This window comes from Engraulis encrasicolus, chromosome 1 (genome assembly GCF_034702125.1).
Source record: "Engraulis encrasicolus isolate BLACKSEA-1 chromosome 1, IST_EnEncr_1.0, whole genome shotgun sequence".
NCBI classification, from domain to species: Eukaryota; Metazoa; Chordata; class Actinopteri; order Clupeiformes; family Engraulidae; genus Engraulis; species Engraulis encrasicolus.
In genome coordinates, this window is record NC_085857.1 from 8,486,685 (window position 1) to 8,507,101 (window position 20,417).

General features: G+C 44.5%; 2 protein-coding genes across 4 annotated transcripts in view; both read left to right on the plus strand.

The window, feature by feature from the left end:
- The window catches only part of acox1 (acyl-CoA oxidase 1, palmitoyl), a 31,126-nt gene extending 17,527 nt beyond the window's left edge, over positions 1-13,599 (plus strand). For both annotated transcript variants that reach the window (XM_063196313.1, XM_063196319.1), the window contains exons 8-14: positions 1,584-1,746; positions 3,110-3,300; positions 6,653-6,862; positions 7,508-7,613; positions 9,371-9,514; positions 11,326-11,532; positions 12,139-13,599. In XM_063196313.1, coding sequence (XP_063052383.1) covers positions 1,584-1,746; positions 3,110-3,300; positions 6,653-6,862; positions 7,508-7,613; positions 9,371-9,514; positions 11,326-11,532; positions 12,139-12,189 — 1,072 coding nt within the window. In that variant the 3' untranslated portion in view covers positions 12,190-13,599. The remainder of the gene's footprint in view (positions 1-1,583; positions 1,747-3,109; positions 3,301-6,652; positions 6,863-7,507; positions 7,614-9,370; positions 9,515-11,325; positions 11,533-12,138) is intronic.
- A 518-nt stretch (positions 13,600-14,117) lies between these two features.
- LOC134447042 (inactive rhomboid protein 2-like) overlaps positions 14,118-20,417 on the plus strand; it is a 92,092-nt gene continuing 85,792 nt past the window's right edge. For both annotated transcript variants that reach the window (XR_010034565.1, XM_063196330.1), the window contains exons 1-2: positions 14,118-14,269; positions 19,343-19,519. The gene's annotated coding sequence lies outside the window, so the exon portion shown is untranslated. The remainder of the gene's footprint in view (positions 14,270-19,342; positions 19,520-20,417) is intronic.

Below are 20,417 nucleotides of genomic sequence, written 5' to 3' on the forward strand. Positions count from 1 at the left end.
TGTTACCCCAATGACTGTACTGTGTAATCCTGTGTGGAATGCACTGGCCGTCCGTATAGAACTACAGCCTCTTTATGCTTCTTCTAGCACAGTTGGCACGCCTCCAATTGAGTTAGAACAGCTGTGTGTGTGTCTGTGTGTGTCTGTGCGCGTGTGTCTGTCTGTGTGTGTGTGTCTGTGCGTGCGTCCGTGCTTGCGTGAGCGTGCGTGCTCGTGTGTGTCTGGGGTTGGGTACTTCCTAACAAAGAGTCCTCTGTGTTTTCATATGCCAACTAAACTAAAAGACACACCTCACTGCTTACACACCTCACTGCTTTATTTAATCAGCCCATCTCAGACTTGAAACCAGTAGTGCCCCTTTACACTAAGCCTCTCCAGGTGTTATACTGAATACCAGGCCTGGAATTTCATCATTTTAAGGGTAAGGCCACTTGGCCTTTTGAGTTGTCATTTTTTTAAGGGCACAAAGGCCAAAAGCCATAGCCTGGTTCCTACCAGACCTCAGTGTGTGCTCTGGAGCCCCCTGGTGGCACTCCAAACACACACATCGGTCTGGGAGCATGTGGCAGGATTCAATTTCTGGACTCAAAAAATAATGCCGAGCATTTATCACTTCAATATCACTGGCAGTTCACATTGAGGAGTCACCGGTCGTATTATAGACTATATTGACGCTTTAGAGATCAACAGAAAATGGTTTTGAAAGAATTTGTTGATATTGAAGCAATAAATGCTGAGATTATTTTTTTGACTGTAGAAATGGAATCCTGCTACATGCTCCCAGACCTAAGTAGTGGAGCTCACAAAGCTATGTGCAACTACAGGTCGGGCAAGAGCCAGGCAACAAAAGCCAGGCACCAAGGCCATAAATTAAAACTTACTTGGCTGCAATGTGATTTCCCATTGGAAACCTACGGTAGGAAGTTGCTAACTGGTCAGCAATGATGATTTGGAGAAATGGGGTCCAGGATTTATGAATGCACATATGTATCTTATTTACTTGTTCTTTGAAAGTCAGTGTGTGTGTGGGGGTGTGTGTGTGGCGAGTAGTGGTGTGGATTGGCACTGCCCTCACGATCCGATTCGATCACGATTCGGGAGGTAGCGATTCGACTCCATTCTATGCGATTCGATCCGATTCGATTCAATTCTACAATGCATTGCAATGCATTATATTTCTACTGAAAGCAAAGCAAATGTTTCATCAGACATGATGAGGCAATACAAGTAGTCAGATACTCAGCAACAATTTATTGACTGTTTTCTGTATCAGTCTGGATCAGTCTGTATCAGTCTAGCAATGCTTTGAAGTACTTTTATTTTATTTAACATTCATTTGTTCCCGAAATATCCATGAAAGTAATTGAAACGTAAAAAAAGTGCCGCATCGATTCTGGAACTTGCCGCATTGAATTGGATCGTCCATGTCCCGCATTGGATTGGATTGGATCGCGGATCGATCATTGTTGACACCACTGGTGGCGAGCCTTGTGTGTGTGTGCGTGCGTGCGTGCGTGTCGAGCCTTGCTGATTCCTGTTCTGCCTTCGTGTGTCTTGTCTTGTCTTCCCTCTGCCTGCCACAGTGAGCCGGAGCCCCAGATCCTGGACTACCAGACTCAGCAGTACAAGCTGTTCCCCCTGCTGGCCACCGCCTACGCCTTCCACTTCGTGGGCCAGTACATGAGGAGCACCTACCACCGCATCACCGGGGACATCAACCAGGGGGACTTCAGCGAACTGCCAGAGGTACAGACAGTAGAGGAGAGTAGAGTAACACACACTAGATATTAGACACATCCATACACAACCATTAACCAGGACCACTTGCCACCGCATCACCGGGGACATCAACCAGGGAGACTTCAGCGAACTGCCAGAGGTACAGACAGTAGAGGAGAGTAACACACACTAGATATTAGACACATCCATACACATATATTAACCAGGAGCACCTACCACCGCATCACCGGCGACATCAACCAGGGAGACTTCAACCAACTACCAGAGGGAGAGAGTAGAGTAGGAGGGGTCGACCGATACGGGTTTTTTAATGGCCTATGTGATACCGATTTTTTTTTCCATCACCCTTGGCCGATACCCGATATTTGGGGCCGATATGGGTTAAAAAAAAGTTAAAAAAAATGAAAAATATTCCAGGTCTCAAGTTAAAAATAAACATTTATTTAACATTATCAAATTGAGGTAGAACTTGTAACATTTAAACACCCACTCTAACAATCAAGTAATATCTAACAATCAAGTAATACAAAAAGAAAGTGACGTGGTGCTTTAAAAAAAACCCCGAATAACATAAAATAACAAATATTGCGTATCGGCCAAAACCACACGTTTATCGGCTGATACAGATACACTTAAAAGACGCAAATATCAGCCCGATATATCGGTCTATCCTTATAGAGGAGAGTAACACACATCCATGCACATATATTAACGAGGAGCACTTACCACCGCATCACCGGGGACATCAACCAGGGAGACTTCAGCGAACTGCCAGAGGTGAGCTGAGCTGAGCTGCCAGCAGCTTGTTGGCATCTACTGTCCTGGAGTGCGTTTCTCGAAAGTGTCGTTGCTAACTGAGTTAGCAACTTACTTGGTTATGGTTTCTTTATTACACAGACACGTTTCGGCGTTCTGCCTTCCTCAGTGTGCACAATAAAGAAACCATATGCATGGTGCGACCTTTTCTCATTTTTCAGTTTTACAATATTTTGGTCAGCAGCACCCTTAAAAGAAAAGGAAAAATTCTTGGGTGAAGCCTGCTCCAACCTTTATCAACTTACTTGGTTGCAATGCAATTCCCCATTGACAAAACTGATGATGTTGCTAACTGGTTAGCAATTATGCTTTTGAGAAACAGGGTCCAGGAGTAGTGAAGGGTCACTGTTCATCTGTTGGAAAGGTGCAGAATTTAAGAGACTTCCAAACAAAAAGGAAAAAATCAGCACGCTTCAGGTCTATGCAAAAAAGAGGCTTCTACTTCTTGTCAAGTGCATTATTGGGGAAGATACCCTTCTCATTTGTGACATTCAAAAAATAAATGAATAGGTTTATCATACTGAAGATTTATGACTCATGACCCTCCCCCCAGCTGCACGCCACCTCTGCGGGCCTGAAGGCCTTCACCACCTGGGTGGCCAACGCGGGCATCGAGGTGTGCCGCATGGCGTGCGGCGGCCACGGCTACTCGCACGCCAGCAGCCTGCCCGGCATCTACGTCACCTTCACCCCGACCTGCACCTACGAGGGCGAGAACACTGTTATGATGCTGCAGACGGCCAGGTGAGACGTCCACATCACAATGAGGTCGTACATTACATTAATACATGCAGACATGGATTAGTAGAGTAGAGTAGAGTAGAGTAGAGTACAGAACACCGTCATGATGCTGCAGACGGCCAGGTGAGACGTCCACATCACAATGAGGTCATACATTACATTACATGCAGACATGCATTAGTAGAGTAGAGTAGAGTAGAGTAGAGTAGAGTAGAGTAGAGTAGAGAACACCGTCATGATGCTGCAGACGGCCAGGTGAGACGTCCACATCACAATGAGGTCATACCTTACATTACATTCATACATGCAGACCTGCATTAGTAGAGCAGAGCAGAGCAGAGCAGAGCAGAGCAGAGCAGAGCAGAGCAGAGCAGAGTAGAGAACACCGTCATGATGCTGCAGACGGCCAGGTGAGACGTCCACATCACAATGAGGATCAGACATTACATTCATACATGCAGACATGCATACATGGGCATGGGCAGCCGTGGCCAAGTGGTTAGAGAATTGGTCTTTCAATTTAGGGGTTGCAGGTTCAAATCCCCCCTGACCTGTCACTACATCTCCATCCATGGCTGAAGTGCCCTTGAGCAAGGCAACTAACTCCACATTGCTCCAGGGACTGTAACCAATACCCTGACAAATAATAACTGTAAGTCGCTTTGAATAAATGAAAGCGTCAGCTAAGTGAAATGTAAAAATACAGATATACACCCACCTGCCCACCTGCACCTACGAGGGCGAGAACACGTCACGATGCTTCAGGCCAGGTGGTTCGTGAACGCTAAAATCATTACAGTTGATCGAGTTGAACCTTAACACATGCCGTCCCACCACTGGATGTTGTAATGCATTGTTAAAAGATATATTTTAATGCGGTACATAAATTGCACTGGAGTTTCAGTTAAATCTCCCCTTATTTTTTTGTGATCAAATGTTTATTGAAGTTAAATCTCCCCCTAGAGTCCAGGTACAGTACTACAGTTAAATACAATACAGTAAAATACAAGATGCAGGACCAGCCAAAGCATGACCAAAAGTATGACTAAGTTTGAAAAATATGGTATCTCTTTATCTACGATCTACGTCTTTATCAATCTAATATGTATATATAGTTGAGGACGATATTATTAGCCTCCCTCCTAAAATTAGGCATTTCTCTTGATTTCTCAGTGAGAATGACCATTATGAACCGTTTCTGTTATTCTTGAAACAAATACACTGATGGAGATAATGTCCAATGAGTTGAATTTGCATTTTTCAATCGTTGCAATGAGTTTAAACAAAAAAGGGCAAAAATGACAAGGACAAAATTATTAGCCCCATGATCATTAATAGTCAATATGACACCATTTATGAACCAAAACTATGAACAACAGGCACTTTGATCGTGTTCTAGCTGGTCCAAATTGCATGGATGCTGAGCATAGACATTTTCCACAGACTCTCAGTGGTATTGAGGACTGGACTTTGAGCGGGTCATTCCATTATCATGGTTTTAGTGTCCTTGAAGAACCTCTGAACTAATTTAAATGTTTACTTTGGGTTACAATGTTGTTGGAGGACCCAGCAATCCAGATGCAGACCCAGACTCCCTGTGTCTGAGGCTGAATAACAGTCTAAAAACTTGATGCCCCCACCACTATGTGTAACTGTGGAAACTGCTTAGTCTCATTAGACCAAAGAAGCATTGGACATCTGCCCAGATGCGTGTTATTGACCTGGCCTCACCTGGAGTTTTTATTTCAAGAAAGACAGCTGTTAGGGCTTGTCATCATATTGGGCTTTGGGGCCATCATCACAGAAGAACCCTTTTACTAAAGGCGGTGCATATCACAGTGTTATTGAGCTTTGCCTATGAACATTTGAAAGTCAAAAATGAGTTTTGAAAGTTTCTGCTTTCATCTGATGAGATTCAATTGCACCTGCCTTGATGCATGAATTCTGCTTCTGTCAGGTGAAGAAAGGGACAGTCCTTAAAACTTTTTATTATATGGTTGTGACGTCATCTGTCGAATGCTCCATTCATTTCAACGGGGCTCCCCAACGTTCGGACGTCTGTTATTTTTCGATAACGGACGGGTTGGTCTATAACAGACCGCTGTCAATGGCAACAAGACTTTTCACTGCTAAAGCGACTTTTCAACAAGACTCTAATCAGCTGCTGTGATAGACAGCACCCGTTGTCCTGGCTACCGCTGTCAATGGCAACAAGACGTTCACTGCTTAAGCCACTGGCTTGTATACAAGTCAGTGGCTAAAGCGAATGTTTCATATCACTCCGCAGGGGGTCCGGTCTTTTGTCACTCTAATCAGCTGCTGTGATAGACAACACCTGTCCTGGCTAGCCTACCTAGCTGTTGCCTAGCGGTGTTCCACAACGGCTCTGTTTTGTTTTGCGCAGCAACAATCTTAACATTAAATAGGTCTAAAGAAATGTCCCCGCATGTGTGAATCATTTAAGTATATCCATATAATAAGCGGGTTAACTTTCGGCGAGTCGGTCGCTTTGTGGAATAGCAGCACTTCAGAGAGAACAAGACCCCTCCGCTCCGCGTCGGGGTCTAAAGATTCTCTCTGTCGTGCTGCTATTCCACGGTAGCGACCTTCTCGCCGAACGTTAACCCTTACATAACATGGTTTCCACAATTAAACATGGTGGTGGAAGCATCATTCTGTGGCAGCCTCAGCCACAGGAAACCTTGTTTGGGTGTACGGCTCCATAAAAACAGAAGATTATGATAGAATGTGGAAGGTGACCATGCACAAATATGCTCATAGAGGAAGCTAAGATCTTCACTGGATCTTTCAATTAGATAATAACCCAAAACTTTCATCCAAAATGGTTCAAATGTTGTTTGTTCAAGGTTACTAAAACCACGTTGTGGTTTAGATCTCAATCCTTTAGATAGTCTTTGAGGAGTGCTGAAAATGAATGTCCATCCTCAACATCCATGCAATTTGGACCAGGTTAACTATTTGCAATGAAAAAAATGGGCCAAAATCCCTGGTAGGGCATGTGCCAACATAGTTAACAACTAATCAAAGTGCCTGATGTCAGTTTTGGTTCCTAAATGGCACTCTATTGACTATTAATGATAAGGGGGCTAATAATTTTGTCCTTGCCATTTTTACCCTTTTTTGTTTAAACTCATTGTGAAAATGGAAAAATCCAAATTCAACTCATTGGACATTATCTCCATCAGTGAATTTGTTTCCAGAAAAACAGAAACGGTTCATAATGGTCTTTTTCACTGAGAAATTAAGAGAGATGTCTAATTTAAGGAGGGGGCGAATAATATCGTCCTCAACTGTAACTGAATCTCTCTCTTCCCGGCCTTCTCCATGTTGCCAGGTACCTGATGAAGAGCTACAAGCAGGCCATGTCTGGTCAGCAGCTGAGTGGCATGGTGTCCTACCTGAACGAGGCCCAGCAGCAGCGCCAGATGCAGGCCCAGCCCGTCTCCTCCTCGCGCCTCGCCACCACCGCCACCGCCGCCGCCGCATCCGTCCACCTCAGCGACCTGGCCAGCCTGGTGGAGGCATACAAGCTACGCGCCGCCAAGTACGACCACCACTGCTTTATGTCACCGCTCTTTGTCACCTCTTTGTGTTACCCCCCCTTAATGTCATTCCCCTTTATGTCAGTTCTTTGTGTCACCCCCCTTTACGTCACCCCCCCTTTACGTCACCCCTTTATGTCAATCCCCCTTTATGTCACCTCCCTATTTCACTTCCTTATGTCACCCCCTTTATGTCAACCTCCCTTTACAACACCCCCTTTACGTCAACCCCCCTTTATGTCACCTCCTTATGTCACTTCCTTATGTCACCCCCTTTATGTCACCCCTTTCACAATCACCCCGCGAACACACCAGAGCAGACCAAAGCTGCAAAGAGTTGCTGGAAATGTGTTCATAGCAAGAGCGATAGAAGCAAGAGAGTATGCCCATTTTGACATTACATTTTAGTGAGGAAAAACTTGCATATCCTATGAGACCAGTTGGCGGCTAACTGGTCTCATAGGACTCAATGTAACTGCTAGCTTGGTGGTCAAATTTGCACTGCCATACCCAGAGAACGGTTGAAAGTACAGGAGAATGGTAAAACCCTATTATTTAACTCAAGGGGAGGTGTAAAATAAGCTTATTTCCAAAAATGGGACAGTATCACTTTAAGTGCATGTGTTTCTCCACTGTGTGTGTCACAGGCTGGTGGAGGTGGCGGCCAAGAGCCTGCAGGGGGAGCTCCAGAAGAGCCTCAGTCAGGAGGACGCCTGGAACAACTCCTCCATCGACCTGGTCCGCGCATCTGACGTAAGCAGCCATAACAAAGACAGACACTCTTCTTTTTCCCCTTCTTTCTTTTTTTGTTTAAAATACTTTAGGGGATTTTATGCCTTTATTTGACGAGAGAGAGAGAGAGAGAGAGAGAAGAGAGAGAGATAATCGGCAAATGACCTCTTGCTGAAATCAAAACTGTCAGCAGTCAATGCCCTAATTGGTCGTGGTGTCAACAATGATCGATTCGGCGATGCAATCCAATGTGGGGCATGGACGATCCATAATCGATCCAGCAAGTTCCAGAATCGATCCGGCAATTTTTTTTAAGTTTCAATTACTTCCATGGATATTTCGGGAGCAAATGAATGTTAAATTAAATAAAAGCACTTCAAAACATTGCCAGACTGATACAGACTGAAACAGACTGATACAGAAAACAGCCAATAAATTGTTGCTCAGTATCTGACTACTTGTATTGCCTCATCATGACTGATTAAACATTTGCTTTGCTTTCAGTAGAAATGTAATGCATTGCAATGCATTGTAGAATTGAATCGGATCGGATCGGATCGCATAGAATCGAATCGAATCGAATCGCTACCTCCCGAATCGTGATCGAATCGGATCGTGAGGGCAGTGCCAATCCACACAACTACTAATTGGGCCCTTATTTCTCTTTTGAGCACAAAACTGTTCATTACTCATAAATGCACATCATTGTATCTTTATAATTAATCGTAATAATGTTGTCCAGATGAGCCCATTGCCACTGGGTCATTATTTTGCACTTTATTATGTTTATTTTCCCACTGTAAAATATTTATGATGCTGTGTTTCGAATTGCAACTGTGAAAAATATCTTGATGGGCCCATTGTAATTATTATACACGTTAGGATTCCTCTACTTCTAGTCTATCCGTGTGTAATGTTCATGAATTGTGAGTGTGACTAATATCCCATCTCCAGACCCATTGCCACTATGTAATTATCTAACACCTTACATGATGTTAATCATTGTAATATCCCATTGCCTCAATGTAATGATATATTATGTAAGGGTTAACGTTCGGCGAGAAGGTCGCTACCGTGGAATAGCAGCACGACAGAGAGAATCTTTAGACCCCGACGCGGAGCGGAGGGGTCTTGTTCTCTCTGAAGTGCTGCTATTCCACAAAGCGACCGACTCGCCGAAAGTTAACCCGCTTATTATATGGATATACTTAAATGATTCACACATGCGGGGACATTTCTTTAGACCTATTTAATGTTAAGATTGTTGCTGCGCAAAACAAAACAGTGCCGTTGTGGAACACCGCTAGGCAACAGCTAGGTAGGCTAGCCAGGACAACAGGTGTTGTCTATCACAGCAGCTGATTAGAGTGACAAAAGACCGGACCCCCTGCGGAGTGATATGAAACATTTTAGCCACTGACTTGTATACAAGCCAGTGGCTTTAGCAGTGAACGTCTTGTTGCAGCGGTAGCCAGGACAACGGGTGCTGTCTATCACAGCAGCTGATTAGAGTCTTGTTGAAAAGTCGCTTTAGCAGTGAAAAGTCTTGTTGCCATTGACAGCGGTCTGTTATAGACCAACCCGTCCGTTATCGAAAAATAACAGACGTCCGAACGTTGGGGAGCCCCGTTGAAATGAATGGAGCATTCGACAGATGACGTCACAACCATATAATAATACCCATTATATGATGTTATTAATTGTATTATCCCATTGCCTCTATGTAATTACGTTACCCATTATGATGTTATTAATGTATTGTAATGTCCCGTCTCCAGGCCCATTGCCACTACGTGGTGGTGAAGCTGTTTGTTGCCAAGCTGGAGGAGGTGGGGGAGGCGGCGGTGCACGCGGCCCTCAGCACACTGGCGCAGCTCTACGCCCTGCATGGCCTCGCACAGCACTCTGGAGACTTCCTCCAGGTACGTACGCCACTCTAGAACTCTGATAACTTCCTGTAGGTACGCCACTCTAGAACTCTGGAGACTTCCTTCAGGTACTGTACGCCACTCTAGAACTCTGGAGACTTCCTTCCTGTACGCCACTCTAGAACTCTGGAGACTTCCAGGTACGCACCTCTAGTCTAGTCTAGTCTAGAACTCTGGAGACGTCCTCCAGGTAAGCCGCTCTAGAACTCTGGAGATTTCCTGCAGGTACGCCACTCTAGAACTCTGGAGATTTCCTGTAGGTACGCCACTCTAGAACTCTGGAGATTTCCTCTTGTCTAGCCTAGAACTCTCGAGACTTCCAGGTACGCAACTCTAGTCTAGCCTAGAACTCTGGAGATTTCCTGCAGGTACGCGACTCTAGTCTAAGCCTAGCCCACCACCCAGTCAAATTACCGCACTGAGGGGCTTTTTGCTGTTTTATGCCCTTAACAGGTCAGGTTCTTGAGATTTGAGCTGGTTTATAAAAATGTGGGTATGTTAGAGCTGAATGAACACATTCTAGTGCAAAATGACAGTTCTAGCTTTTAAATGAAACTTATTTCATGTTTTTATGTGCTCCGGAGGCTGATATTTAGGATTTAATAGGAAAGGGGCACCTTTTCCCAAAATTGGTTAAAGGATAAAAGTTGTATGTCTATGTGAAACGAAAAGTTAGTGATTTGAACAATGATTTGATGTTGAATGAACGTGAAGACTTTATGAACATTGTACATTTGAACTCTAAAGGCAGGAATTCCTTGAAGTGTGTACTCTATACATTTTGGGTTCGTTCCAATATGCGACCTTGTGTCCTCCACTTGTGCTTGTGGCCTCCTATCAGGGAGTAATATGCCGTGATTACATCACTGACAACAGCATTATATTTCAAAATATTGCAAAAGCTCAATTGTAAAGTCATTGTCTCATTTGCAAACTGGATGGTGAATGAAGAATAAACCCCCAAAATTTGTTTTGAAACTTAATTGTTTTCTCCACGGAGGCGGGGCATCAGCAAAACGTGCCCCCTATAGCACCCGCTGACTTGTTTCCTTGACTTTGATCTCTTCTCTTGTCGTGTCTTCTCGTCTCTTGTCTTGTCCTGTCTTGTCTTGTCTTGTCTTGTCTTTTCTCTTTCTTCTCTTCTCTTCTCTTCTCTTCTCTTCTCTTCTCTTCTCTCCTCTCCTCTCCTCTCCTCTTCTCTTTTCTCCTCTCTCTTCTCTTCTCTTCTCCTCTCTTTTCTCCTCTCTCCTCTTCTCTTCTCCTCCTCTCCTCTCCTCTCCTCTCCTCTCCTCTCCTCTCCCCCACTTCTCTCCTCTCCTCTCCTCCACTCTTCTCTCCTCTCCTCTCCTCTCCTCTCCTCTCCTCTCCTCTCCTCTCGTCTCCTCTCCTCCACTCTCCTCTCCTCTCTTCTTCTCTTCTCCTCTCCTCTCCTCTCCTCTCTTCTTCTCCTCTCCTCTCCTCCTCTCCTCTCCTCTCCTCTCCTCTCCTCTCCCCTCTTCTTCTCCTCTCCTCACCTCTCCTCTCCTCTCTTCTTCTCCTGTCCTCTCCTCTCTTCTTCTCCTCTCCTCTCCTCTCATCTTCTTTTCTCTTCCCTTCTCCTCTCCTCTCCTCTTCTCCTCTCCTCTCCTCTCCTCTCCTCTCCTCTTCTCCTCTCCTCTTCTCCTCTCTCCTCTCCTCTTTTCTCTCCTCTCATCTTCTCCTCCCCCCTCCTCTCCTCTCCTCTCCTCTCCTCTCTTCTTCTCCTCTCCTCTCCTCTCCTCTCTTCTTCTCCTCTCCTCTCCTCTCCTCTCCTCTCCTCTCCTCAGGCCGGGCTGCTGACGGTGCCTCAGCTCTCCAGCGTCTCGCAGCGCATCAAGAGTCTGCTGGCGGAGGTACGGACCAACGCGGTGGCCCTGGTGGACGCCTTCGACTACCGCGACGAGATCCTCAACTCGTCTCTGGGACGCTACGACGGCAACGTCTACGAGCACATGTTCGAGTGGGCGCGCAAGTCTCCGCTCAACCGCACAGAGGTGAGGCCGGCGTCATGTGGGCTTGGATTAGCCTGATTATCATCGACTTTCAAATTTCGTTCGAGACTTGGTCTGACCAAGAGCATAACAATTAACATTTCCCAAACGGTATGGTTGACCTGCCTCCCTTAATTTGCTAATGGTTGTTAGTTAGAGGATTTCCCGTTTTTTCGGGACCTCGTAATCGTGTTTGTGTTGTTCTTGGCCTGACTAGATTCCTGGATTCCAAAATTATTGAAATAGTACAATGTGGTGTGAGATTGCATCCTTTTCCTGAAGGGAGACCTTGTTTTCTTGTCACAGTTTTGCTGTACATTGTTTTAACATTGAGTTTGATGAGTAAAAAGGAAATAAAGTATCAAAATGCAAAGTTGAAATTCGAAGTTTGTGGAGCCCTCACAAAACACGTCTACTCCATAGAACCCTCGACTCCGCCCCCGAGAATGCTTCCTAACCTAGATTATATCTGAATGTTTACCCACATGCGTCACCTGTGCTCTGTCTGTCTCTCTTTCGCTCTTTCTCTCTCTCTCTCTCTCTCTCTCTCTCTCTCTCTCTCTCTCTCTCTCTCTCTCTCTCTGTCTCTCTCCTCCTCCTCCTCATTAGGTTCATCCGTCATACCACAAGTACCTGAAACCTCTTCAGTCTAAGCTGTAAGCTCCTTGGAGCACGAGAGAGGACAGCACACAGTCAGCACTAACTTCAAGCAAGAGGGGTAACGTAACGTGTGTTCCCTCTGGAGGAAGGGGGAGTTGGTGGGCGGGCGGGCACTCTGCAATCATAAAGGATGCGTCGTCCCGCACGGTCATATCATTTCAAAACATCTGGATGCCTTCAGTTAATCGGGTTTAAGACCCACAACTCTGCATGTTGAGAGAAAGCACTTAATCGATTGGTGCAAAGTGATGTCTCACAGGTACCTCAAACTGTATGCTTACTTTACCCTCTTTTTTTGGAGGAAAAAAACTATTACAACGGTAACATTCCCCTTCTCATCGGAACCATTTCATGGCCGAATGGTTTGACAACCCGTATATACAGCAAATATGGTCAATACAAGAAGTCAAAGGTTGTAAAAGAAGTGCAAAAATAGAAAAGTTAGCAGATACTTGATTTTTTTATTTTTGCTAATCCACTTAAACTGTGTTTTTTTTTTACTAACCTGTCAACCATTGCCTTTGCACCAGTGATGTCTTCCTTGTTTAGTATGTTCAGAAAAGAACTGTAACCGAGATACTGTACTCTAGGGCTGGGCGGTATACCGTTTAATTTTTTTATTTATTTTTTTTTTTTATTTTTTTTTTTTTATTCCAAAAAGTGATTAAAATAGAAATGGAGATTCATTAAAATTCAGGATTTTATCTCTTTTAATTTTTATTTCAGCTTTTTCTTCAGAAACATTGAGATGTGGGGGAAAATCAGCACTTATGAAAAAAAAATCGAGCAGAGAATATAGAGTGATATTAATTTTCATCTAGAAAACCGTGATTCAGATTTTTTCCAGAACCGCCCAGCCCTACTGTACCCTACTGTACTCTAGGATAACTTCATTGATGATTTAAATGTAAATAATATGGAGAGAGCGAGCGAGGGAGAACACTCCCTGAAAACTAGCTCACAATCATGATTTGAAATGAAACTAAAGGGAGTGTAATCCTATACAGTGGTAATTCAAGGGCTGCTGTTCACCCAGGCCATGTGTAACTGAATGTAATATTAACTACATTGGAAATCTGTAATATTAAATCAAATGTGTAAATAAATATAGTTTTCTAACAACTGTAATGGTTTTTATGTATTTTGGAGATGTAGTAAAAAAAAACTGGAACGTTTTATGCTTTGTAGATACAGTCATTTAATTTTTATCATTGCAAAATGATTACAGTGCAACAGCTTAGCAGTCCAACAAACCAGGCCAATGCCGTTGTGCATTACTATTATGAGTTTTAAATCAGTTGATCTTGTCTTGATGTATACAGACCTTTGTCATTGGTCAGATGCGACCACCCAAATGCGAATGTTTTCTGCATTAAATTGTTAAGTTGAGAATGTTTGTGGTGGCTGTGATTTTTGTTTTGTCATGTGCAAGTCAGTGGTGCCCACTAGATGTCAGTCGAATCCTGATGCATTTCATAGGAAAACAAACTGAATGCGCCCTTGCTTATGATAATGTTTTCTGAATTTAATTTAAATTCGTGAACATGAGATTGTCGAACACATGAGAACTCATCGTGTTCTGGCACAGAATACTTCGTGTTTTAGGCTTTAGTAAAGATGACAACTTAGCATCAGCTAAATATCAGCTTCATGCTTTCCCCTTTTCATTCAGTAACTCAAACTGCTCAGTGCGCGTACAAATTAACACAGAAGTAGCCTAAAGTCACTTTACGCATTGCAGATTTCCCGGACTCTTCTTCACTCTCAATAATTTCAGTCGATTTCGCACGCGTAACTTCTTGATATATTTAATTCATTTTAATGTCTTCTGGAGGAATATTTGAAATTAACTGTATTGCGAACACACAGTGCTCCCTCGAAAGCGCTGTGCGTCTCGTTTTGGCAATGGGGCTGGGATAATCCCTCCCACTTTTCGTCTCCCAAACTACTCCCACGGCAGAGTCCTGGAAGGAGATCTACTTTTTCAGAGACGGTCCCTTTGATGACAGAACAATATTATCGTACTTTATTTGGCAGTAGTCTAAACTTAACACAAAAGATGACGACGATTTACGCGTAGGTAAGAACATTCAACTTATTCTCTGCCTCGAGCCTTCCCCTTTGTGTCGACAATGCCAACGGTCACATGTTGGCTACCGTATCTGAACAGAACCGAAAATCAACTTGTGCTGATGAAATGAGATGACCTGTCAGAGGATTTTGCACGAGTTTTGAATGGCCGATTCGATCACCTTGGTTTGAGTGCATTTCGTATTGCCAACTCGCGCGGCCGAAAGCATAGCCTATGCTGACTATTCGCAATCAGACGAAATATCAGCCCACTGCATTCTTCCTTAGCGTGGATAATAAATCTGCCCTGTCGTTCACAGCGACCACTCAAATGAGAGTTCATCCATGCAGTTAGCCTTTGCGTAAAGACTGAGACAGACTTCAATTTGGTTTGGAGTCGACTGTGCCAAGCCCAGTCTGTCCGCGCTATAAAGTAGGCTGTTGCAATTACCATACTTTCGTAAGACCACAATGCTTATATTTTTGCTCTCATGTTGTTTTTCGAAATTAGCTGCTTAGTTTTTGTGACGAATGAACAGGAGTGATAACGTGTACAAATCTAGGTTACTGGGTAAAAATGTGTGACCATAAATAAGCACATTAAAACTAAACGAAAGCGGTCCTCTCTCAATTCCAGGCGCCACTTCACATAGCCGATGAGTGAAAGATGGTGCCTGTTGTGGCTTGCGGAGAAAGGGGAGCTGCCTGCCGCTACAAGATTGGCTGACTGTCTGACTGTCTCTCTTGCGAATTCGAGTTCGTTGAACAGAATAACCCGCGCGGTGCCTGTTTTACGCACGCAACCTTTTCAAAAGCATTTGACCGAGAACACTCTTACTGCTGTCATATGAGCTGACAGTGTGTGTGAGTGTGCGGGAGAGAGAGACAAAGCGTATTTATACAAGTAAAATACAATTAGGAGAAGGAGAAAAAGCAAGCAACCCTCTCTATTACAGCTTTAATGCAACGTCTGCAGCCCTGGGTTGCCTGGAAAAGTCAGTTAAACCACAAGACACCTGCATGTACAGTTCAGCAACAACAGAGAATGTATGGCAGTTTCAGAACAATCTGTTGTGCCAGTGAATGGCCGTCTGTCATCTTATATAGCTCAATGATGAAATCACATACAGTAACTTATGCTTGAAGGTTTTATACAAATCATGCCTTGGCCCCTTGGCAACAGAGATGGCCTATTGACCCACTGTCTCTTGTCTTCACTCGCAGCCGTGTTGTGGTGATTTCCAATATTAGACCAGAGAACCGCACCCCCTCACCAAGCCGGTGACTTCATTCCCAGAGTCCCATGCTGCTGTAACATGCCCGCCCGGTGGAAAACAGATATCCAGGCAGCTATTGGTTCCTCTTGTGTTGTTTTGAAATCACTACCTGTGGGCAAATCTCTGAAGTACCTTATATATATATATTTTAGATAAAAAGCTTTCCTCATCGCAGAAAAGCATCCCACGTGTGGCTTTGAGCTTTGCGTCTGAAGAAATTCTTTTTTTTATTATTATTTTTTTAGTTTAACACCTATTCCTGTACAGATGAAAATTAGCCTTGTGGCTATAATCTGGCTCAATTGTTTATTGTGTACTGTGTCCCTGCTAAATAAATAAACAATACATTAAATGAACACTGACATTCTGAAGAGCACTGAAGCTTTTAACTGGCCTGCCTAGTCACAGAAAAGTATCTTACGCGGGGCTTTGAGGTTTGTTTCTAAAGAACACTGGAGCTCCTAACTGTCTGGCCTATCCTACAGTAACTTAAAATGATGTGCTGTGTATGTCACACAGTGTGTGGGAGATGAGCGCCGTTTCGATTCTTGTTTTGGAGGAACTGAACTTCCCTTTTTTTCTGGAGTTTAACTGATAAGACTGCGGTCTGTTACAAAAGATGACTCAACAAGCCTTCTGTAAGAGAGAGGCCTTCTGTGTTCGGATTGCTCTGCTCTGTCGGGGCATTCATGTTTTGACATGCACACTGGCTGGTTGTGGAATTTCTATGAAAAGCCCTTTTCTTGGGAAAAGTCAGACAAAACCAGACTTTCCAGTATTAATTCATAATGACTATAGTATGCATGAAACTAATCAAGAAGACTATTGTCATGAATACAGAAGAACAACCGCAGGCATGCGATACAGAAATGTAGGGCTGAGCACTTCCGTCATTTAAGATTGATGATTTAGGCCAGTTTTTTTAGACCTGGCACCCTTTCAATTCATGAAAAATTTCGAGGCACCCCAAACCAACAAGCCGTAACATGGCATTGCATCCGATACCACACAACCTTAGAAAAGTAACACATTTGGAGACGTCACATGACCTACGTTCGACGTTGCAGCTGACTGGGGCGACCTACTGTATATTTACTTTATTGTGCGTAAATGGCAGATGAAAGATTCCACTGACTAGCATTAAATTATGTAATATAATACATATTTGTCTAAATTGACAATTTATTTATCAGCCACGTTTCCGCGGCACCCCTGAGGGGGCCCTGCGGCACCCCAGAGTGCCCCGGCACCCCTGTTGAGAAACACTGATTTAGGCTACCTATAGAGTAGAAGAATTCCACAAAGGATTATGGAGACATTTTGCACCAGTGACATGGCTCTATATTGCCTCTTTTCCACTGCCGGTTTTCTGGTAGGCCTACAGCTCGACACAGCGCGACTCGGCCGATACTTTTTGCTTTTTGAATAGGCACGACAGACCTCAATTGTAAAGCAAAAAGTGGCGGCCGAGTTGCGCTGTGTCGAGCTGTAGGCCTACCAGAAAAATGTGTGATATGCATCTCTGCATTAAGGACGTAGGGAGCTACTATCCAATATCTTACCATGTGCTTAAAGAGCTGATTCTACATGGCCTAACTCCTCAGGGAAGTAGACAAGCTAATGATGCAAATCAGCTGTTAAGATCTTGCTGTGGTGCACTGCGCTAAAATCCTTGGATGCAGCCGTGGCTCAGTGGTTAGAGTACTGGGTTGGCAACCCAAGGGTTCCCGGTTCAATGCCCGACCGGATCACGGCTGAAGTGCCCTTGAGCAAGGCACCTAACCCCCTCACTGCTCCCCGGGCGCCGCTCAGCAGGCAGCCCACTGCTACGGACTAGTGTGTGTACTTCAATGTGATTCACTAGTCCAAATGGGATAAAGTGCAGAGAAAGAATTTCCCCTAGGGGACCAAAATTGGCATGACATGGTTGGTTGGCTGGTCCTCCGCCTGACACCATTGATGCACTGACTCTGTCTGGCGGAGGCTATATACAAAGATGTTGTTTGGAAGCAACCCACAGATGACCTCAAAGTAAAGATAAACTAACAGTATAACTAATGTAATAAAATATGAAAAATAAAAATAGAAAATATGCAACTGATGATTCAGTGCAATTTCAGGATTCAAGTATACACACACACACACACACACACGCACACACACACACACACACCAATTGCACAAGATCCTATGGCAAAGTCCATCTCACCAGTTCAACAGAATGATGTTTTGTATGTAGCCTAATGTGGTGATGTGTTGTGGGGCTGAGACAGAGGCAGTGGCATGACATGGTTGGCTGGCTGGTCCTTGTGCTTGAGTGACAAGAAATGCCATTAGAACTGTTGCTTTTGCAAGATGTTGAATTAATTTTCTGTTTTCAGTGACATCATCATGAGGTCACAAGCAGACAAGTGAGCAAGGGAGGACGGAATATTGCATATTGAAATGCACCCAGAGACTCTGGGTCTTTCTCAAAGCCTAGGCCAGTGTCCTTCCAAGTGTATCAGCCTAATTAGTCACGCCCAGTGATTGGATACCCTTTATTAGTCACACCCAGTGATTGGATATTCTGTAGAGTTCATCAAAAAGTATCCAATCACTGGGTGTGACTAATTAGGCTGATACACTTGGAAGGACACTGGCCTTGGTTTTGAGAAAGACCCACTGTCAGGCAGGCGGAGGCTGCTGGGAGCAGAGGACAGGACAGGACAGGACAGGACAGGGGAGGCAGAAACTAGCATGGCCTAATGTGGTAGCCAGGCCGTGCCCTCCTAGCGACGCAACAGCTTCAGCGTTGCTACCAGTCAGGTCAAGAGTCAATGCAAGTACTTTCTGAGTTCCCGCAAATACGGGAACTCCTCCCACTTTGTTGGGAAGCAAACAATCAGTAGCAAACCAACAGGGAGGCCATTTGGGAAATGCTGTTTGGGAAATGTTAATTGTCATGCTCTTGGTCAGACCAATTCTCGAAGAGATTTGAAAGTCGATGATAATCAGGCTACTAATGTGGTGTGTTGTGTTGTGGGGCTGAGGCAGTGGCACGATATGGTTGGCTGGTCCTCCGCCTGAGTGTCACCATTGATGTGACACCACTGACTCTGTCAGGCAGGCGGAGGCTGCAGGGAGGAGGACAGGACATGACATGACATGACAGGGGAGGCAGAAACTGTAGCATGGCCGACCTGCCCTAGTGACCTAATGCTGAGTCACCGCTACGCTACCACCACCACCCAGGGTAGCTGACAAGGGGGGACAAAGGGCTCAGTTGTCCCGGGCCCAGGGAGATTGGGGGCCCATAATAGGGTCTTCTTCATTACATTGAATAGCATGGCCTGCCCTGATGACCTAATGCTGAGTCACCGCTAGCTCCCACCACCAGCACGGCTGCCACTTCCCCCTCCCCCGCCTGTTCTGTCCTGTCCGCTCAACACAACACACAACACATTCTCCTCCTACAGTTTCTGTAGCTACAGGTGGTGTCTTGTGAAGACCATGTGACTTTGTTTGCTGGAGTGTGTGAGCAGCACAAGGGTGCAAGTCATTTCTCCAGACTCCAGGGGCTCTTTTCTCAGTCCTCTGTCTTCGTCGTCAACTTGAGTAAAGTCAGTTTAATATAAGTCAGCTATTGTAATGTAATTGGACATTCAATTAAACATTCAAACTACAAACATGATCACTTGTGTGCTGTGGAGTGCTGTGCCACAATGGCAATGGGAGTTGGAGTTTCCCAATGGGCTTTCACTTTATATGTGTTAATGTCTTGTGTCTCATCACAACCCGCTTCCTTCATGTCTCCTGATCTGCAGAGAGAGGGATTAAACACGAGCGAGCGAGCAGGAGAGATGGACACTGGCGTGATGGTGGTGATGTTATGAGGCAACAGGAGCAGTGACCTGCTAGCCAGTTCCTCTTTCTGAAGCGCTGAGCTGAATGTGTCAACACAGAAAAACAAGAGTTAAAGGTGACGCCCATCTCGTGAAAACGTAAGTAAGGCTACACTTTATAAAAACAATCATTACCCAGAAGAGTTTGAAAAACAGCCAATAGATGATTGTTTGTTTAGTGTCTATATATGGTTAATATATGGTTATTTTTATGTGTAAGTATGTGTGTAATGTCTCGTGGGCAAGGTCTTTTTGTATTTATGAATGTGTGTATGCTACTTGACACCTTAATTTCCCCCTGGGATCAATAAATGATACTCTACTCTACTCTACTCTACTCTACTCTACTCTACTCTACTCTACTCTACTACAATTTGGCTTTCTCAGAATGCTAACCAGCACTGCTGTGTGTAGCTTGGAGCGCTTGATAGGGGTGACTGTTTTTGTTTTTAGTGTGGGCTTGCTGGCCTTGTAGACGGCGGAGTGAGTGGTGTGCTTGTGGTTTTCCACTGAAACCTCTGAAACGTAGACGCGCGGCACGCAACTGCTCTGAACTTGGAAGCGTCTGGCTGTGGCCCGGCCCGGCCCACCGTAGTGAAGGGGGGAGACTGGAGTAGGAGAGGAGTCAGGAACTAGAGGTGCGATTTGGCAGACAGATGGCCTGCAGTCTAGCAGGAAGTGAAACACCACCGGTTATCTGTTTCTTTTTTCCCTCAACTTTTGGCGGAGGTGGAAAAAATACAGAGAAAATGGTTCATAAGTAAAAGTGTCTTTACTTTGCTTAAATCCTACTCTGGTAAAAGTGAAAGTAGGCCTACCCATGTAAAAATCTGCTTGAGTAAAAATAAATGACTATGCATGTCATTTTCTCCCTTTCAATCTAATTTTAGTGAGTAGGCCTACCCAGGCTTGCTTACAGTGTAACTGAGTAAAGTCGCCTACTTGGGTAGAAATGTGTAAAAGTAAAAATACTGATTTTTAACTACTTCAAATTACA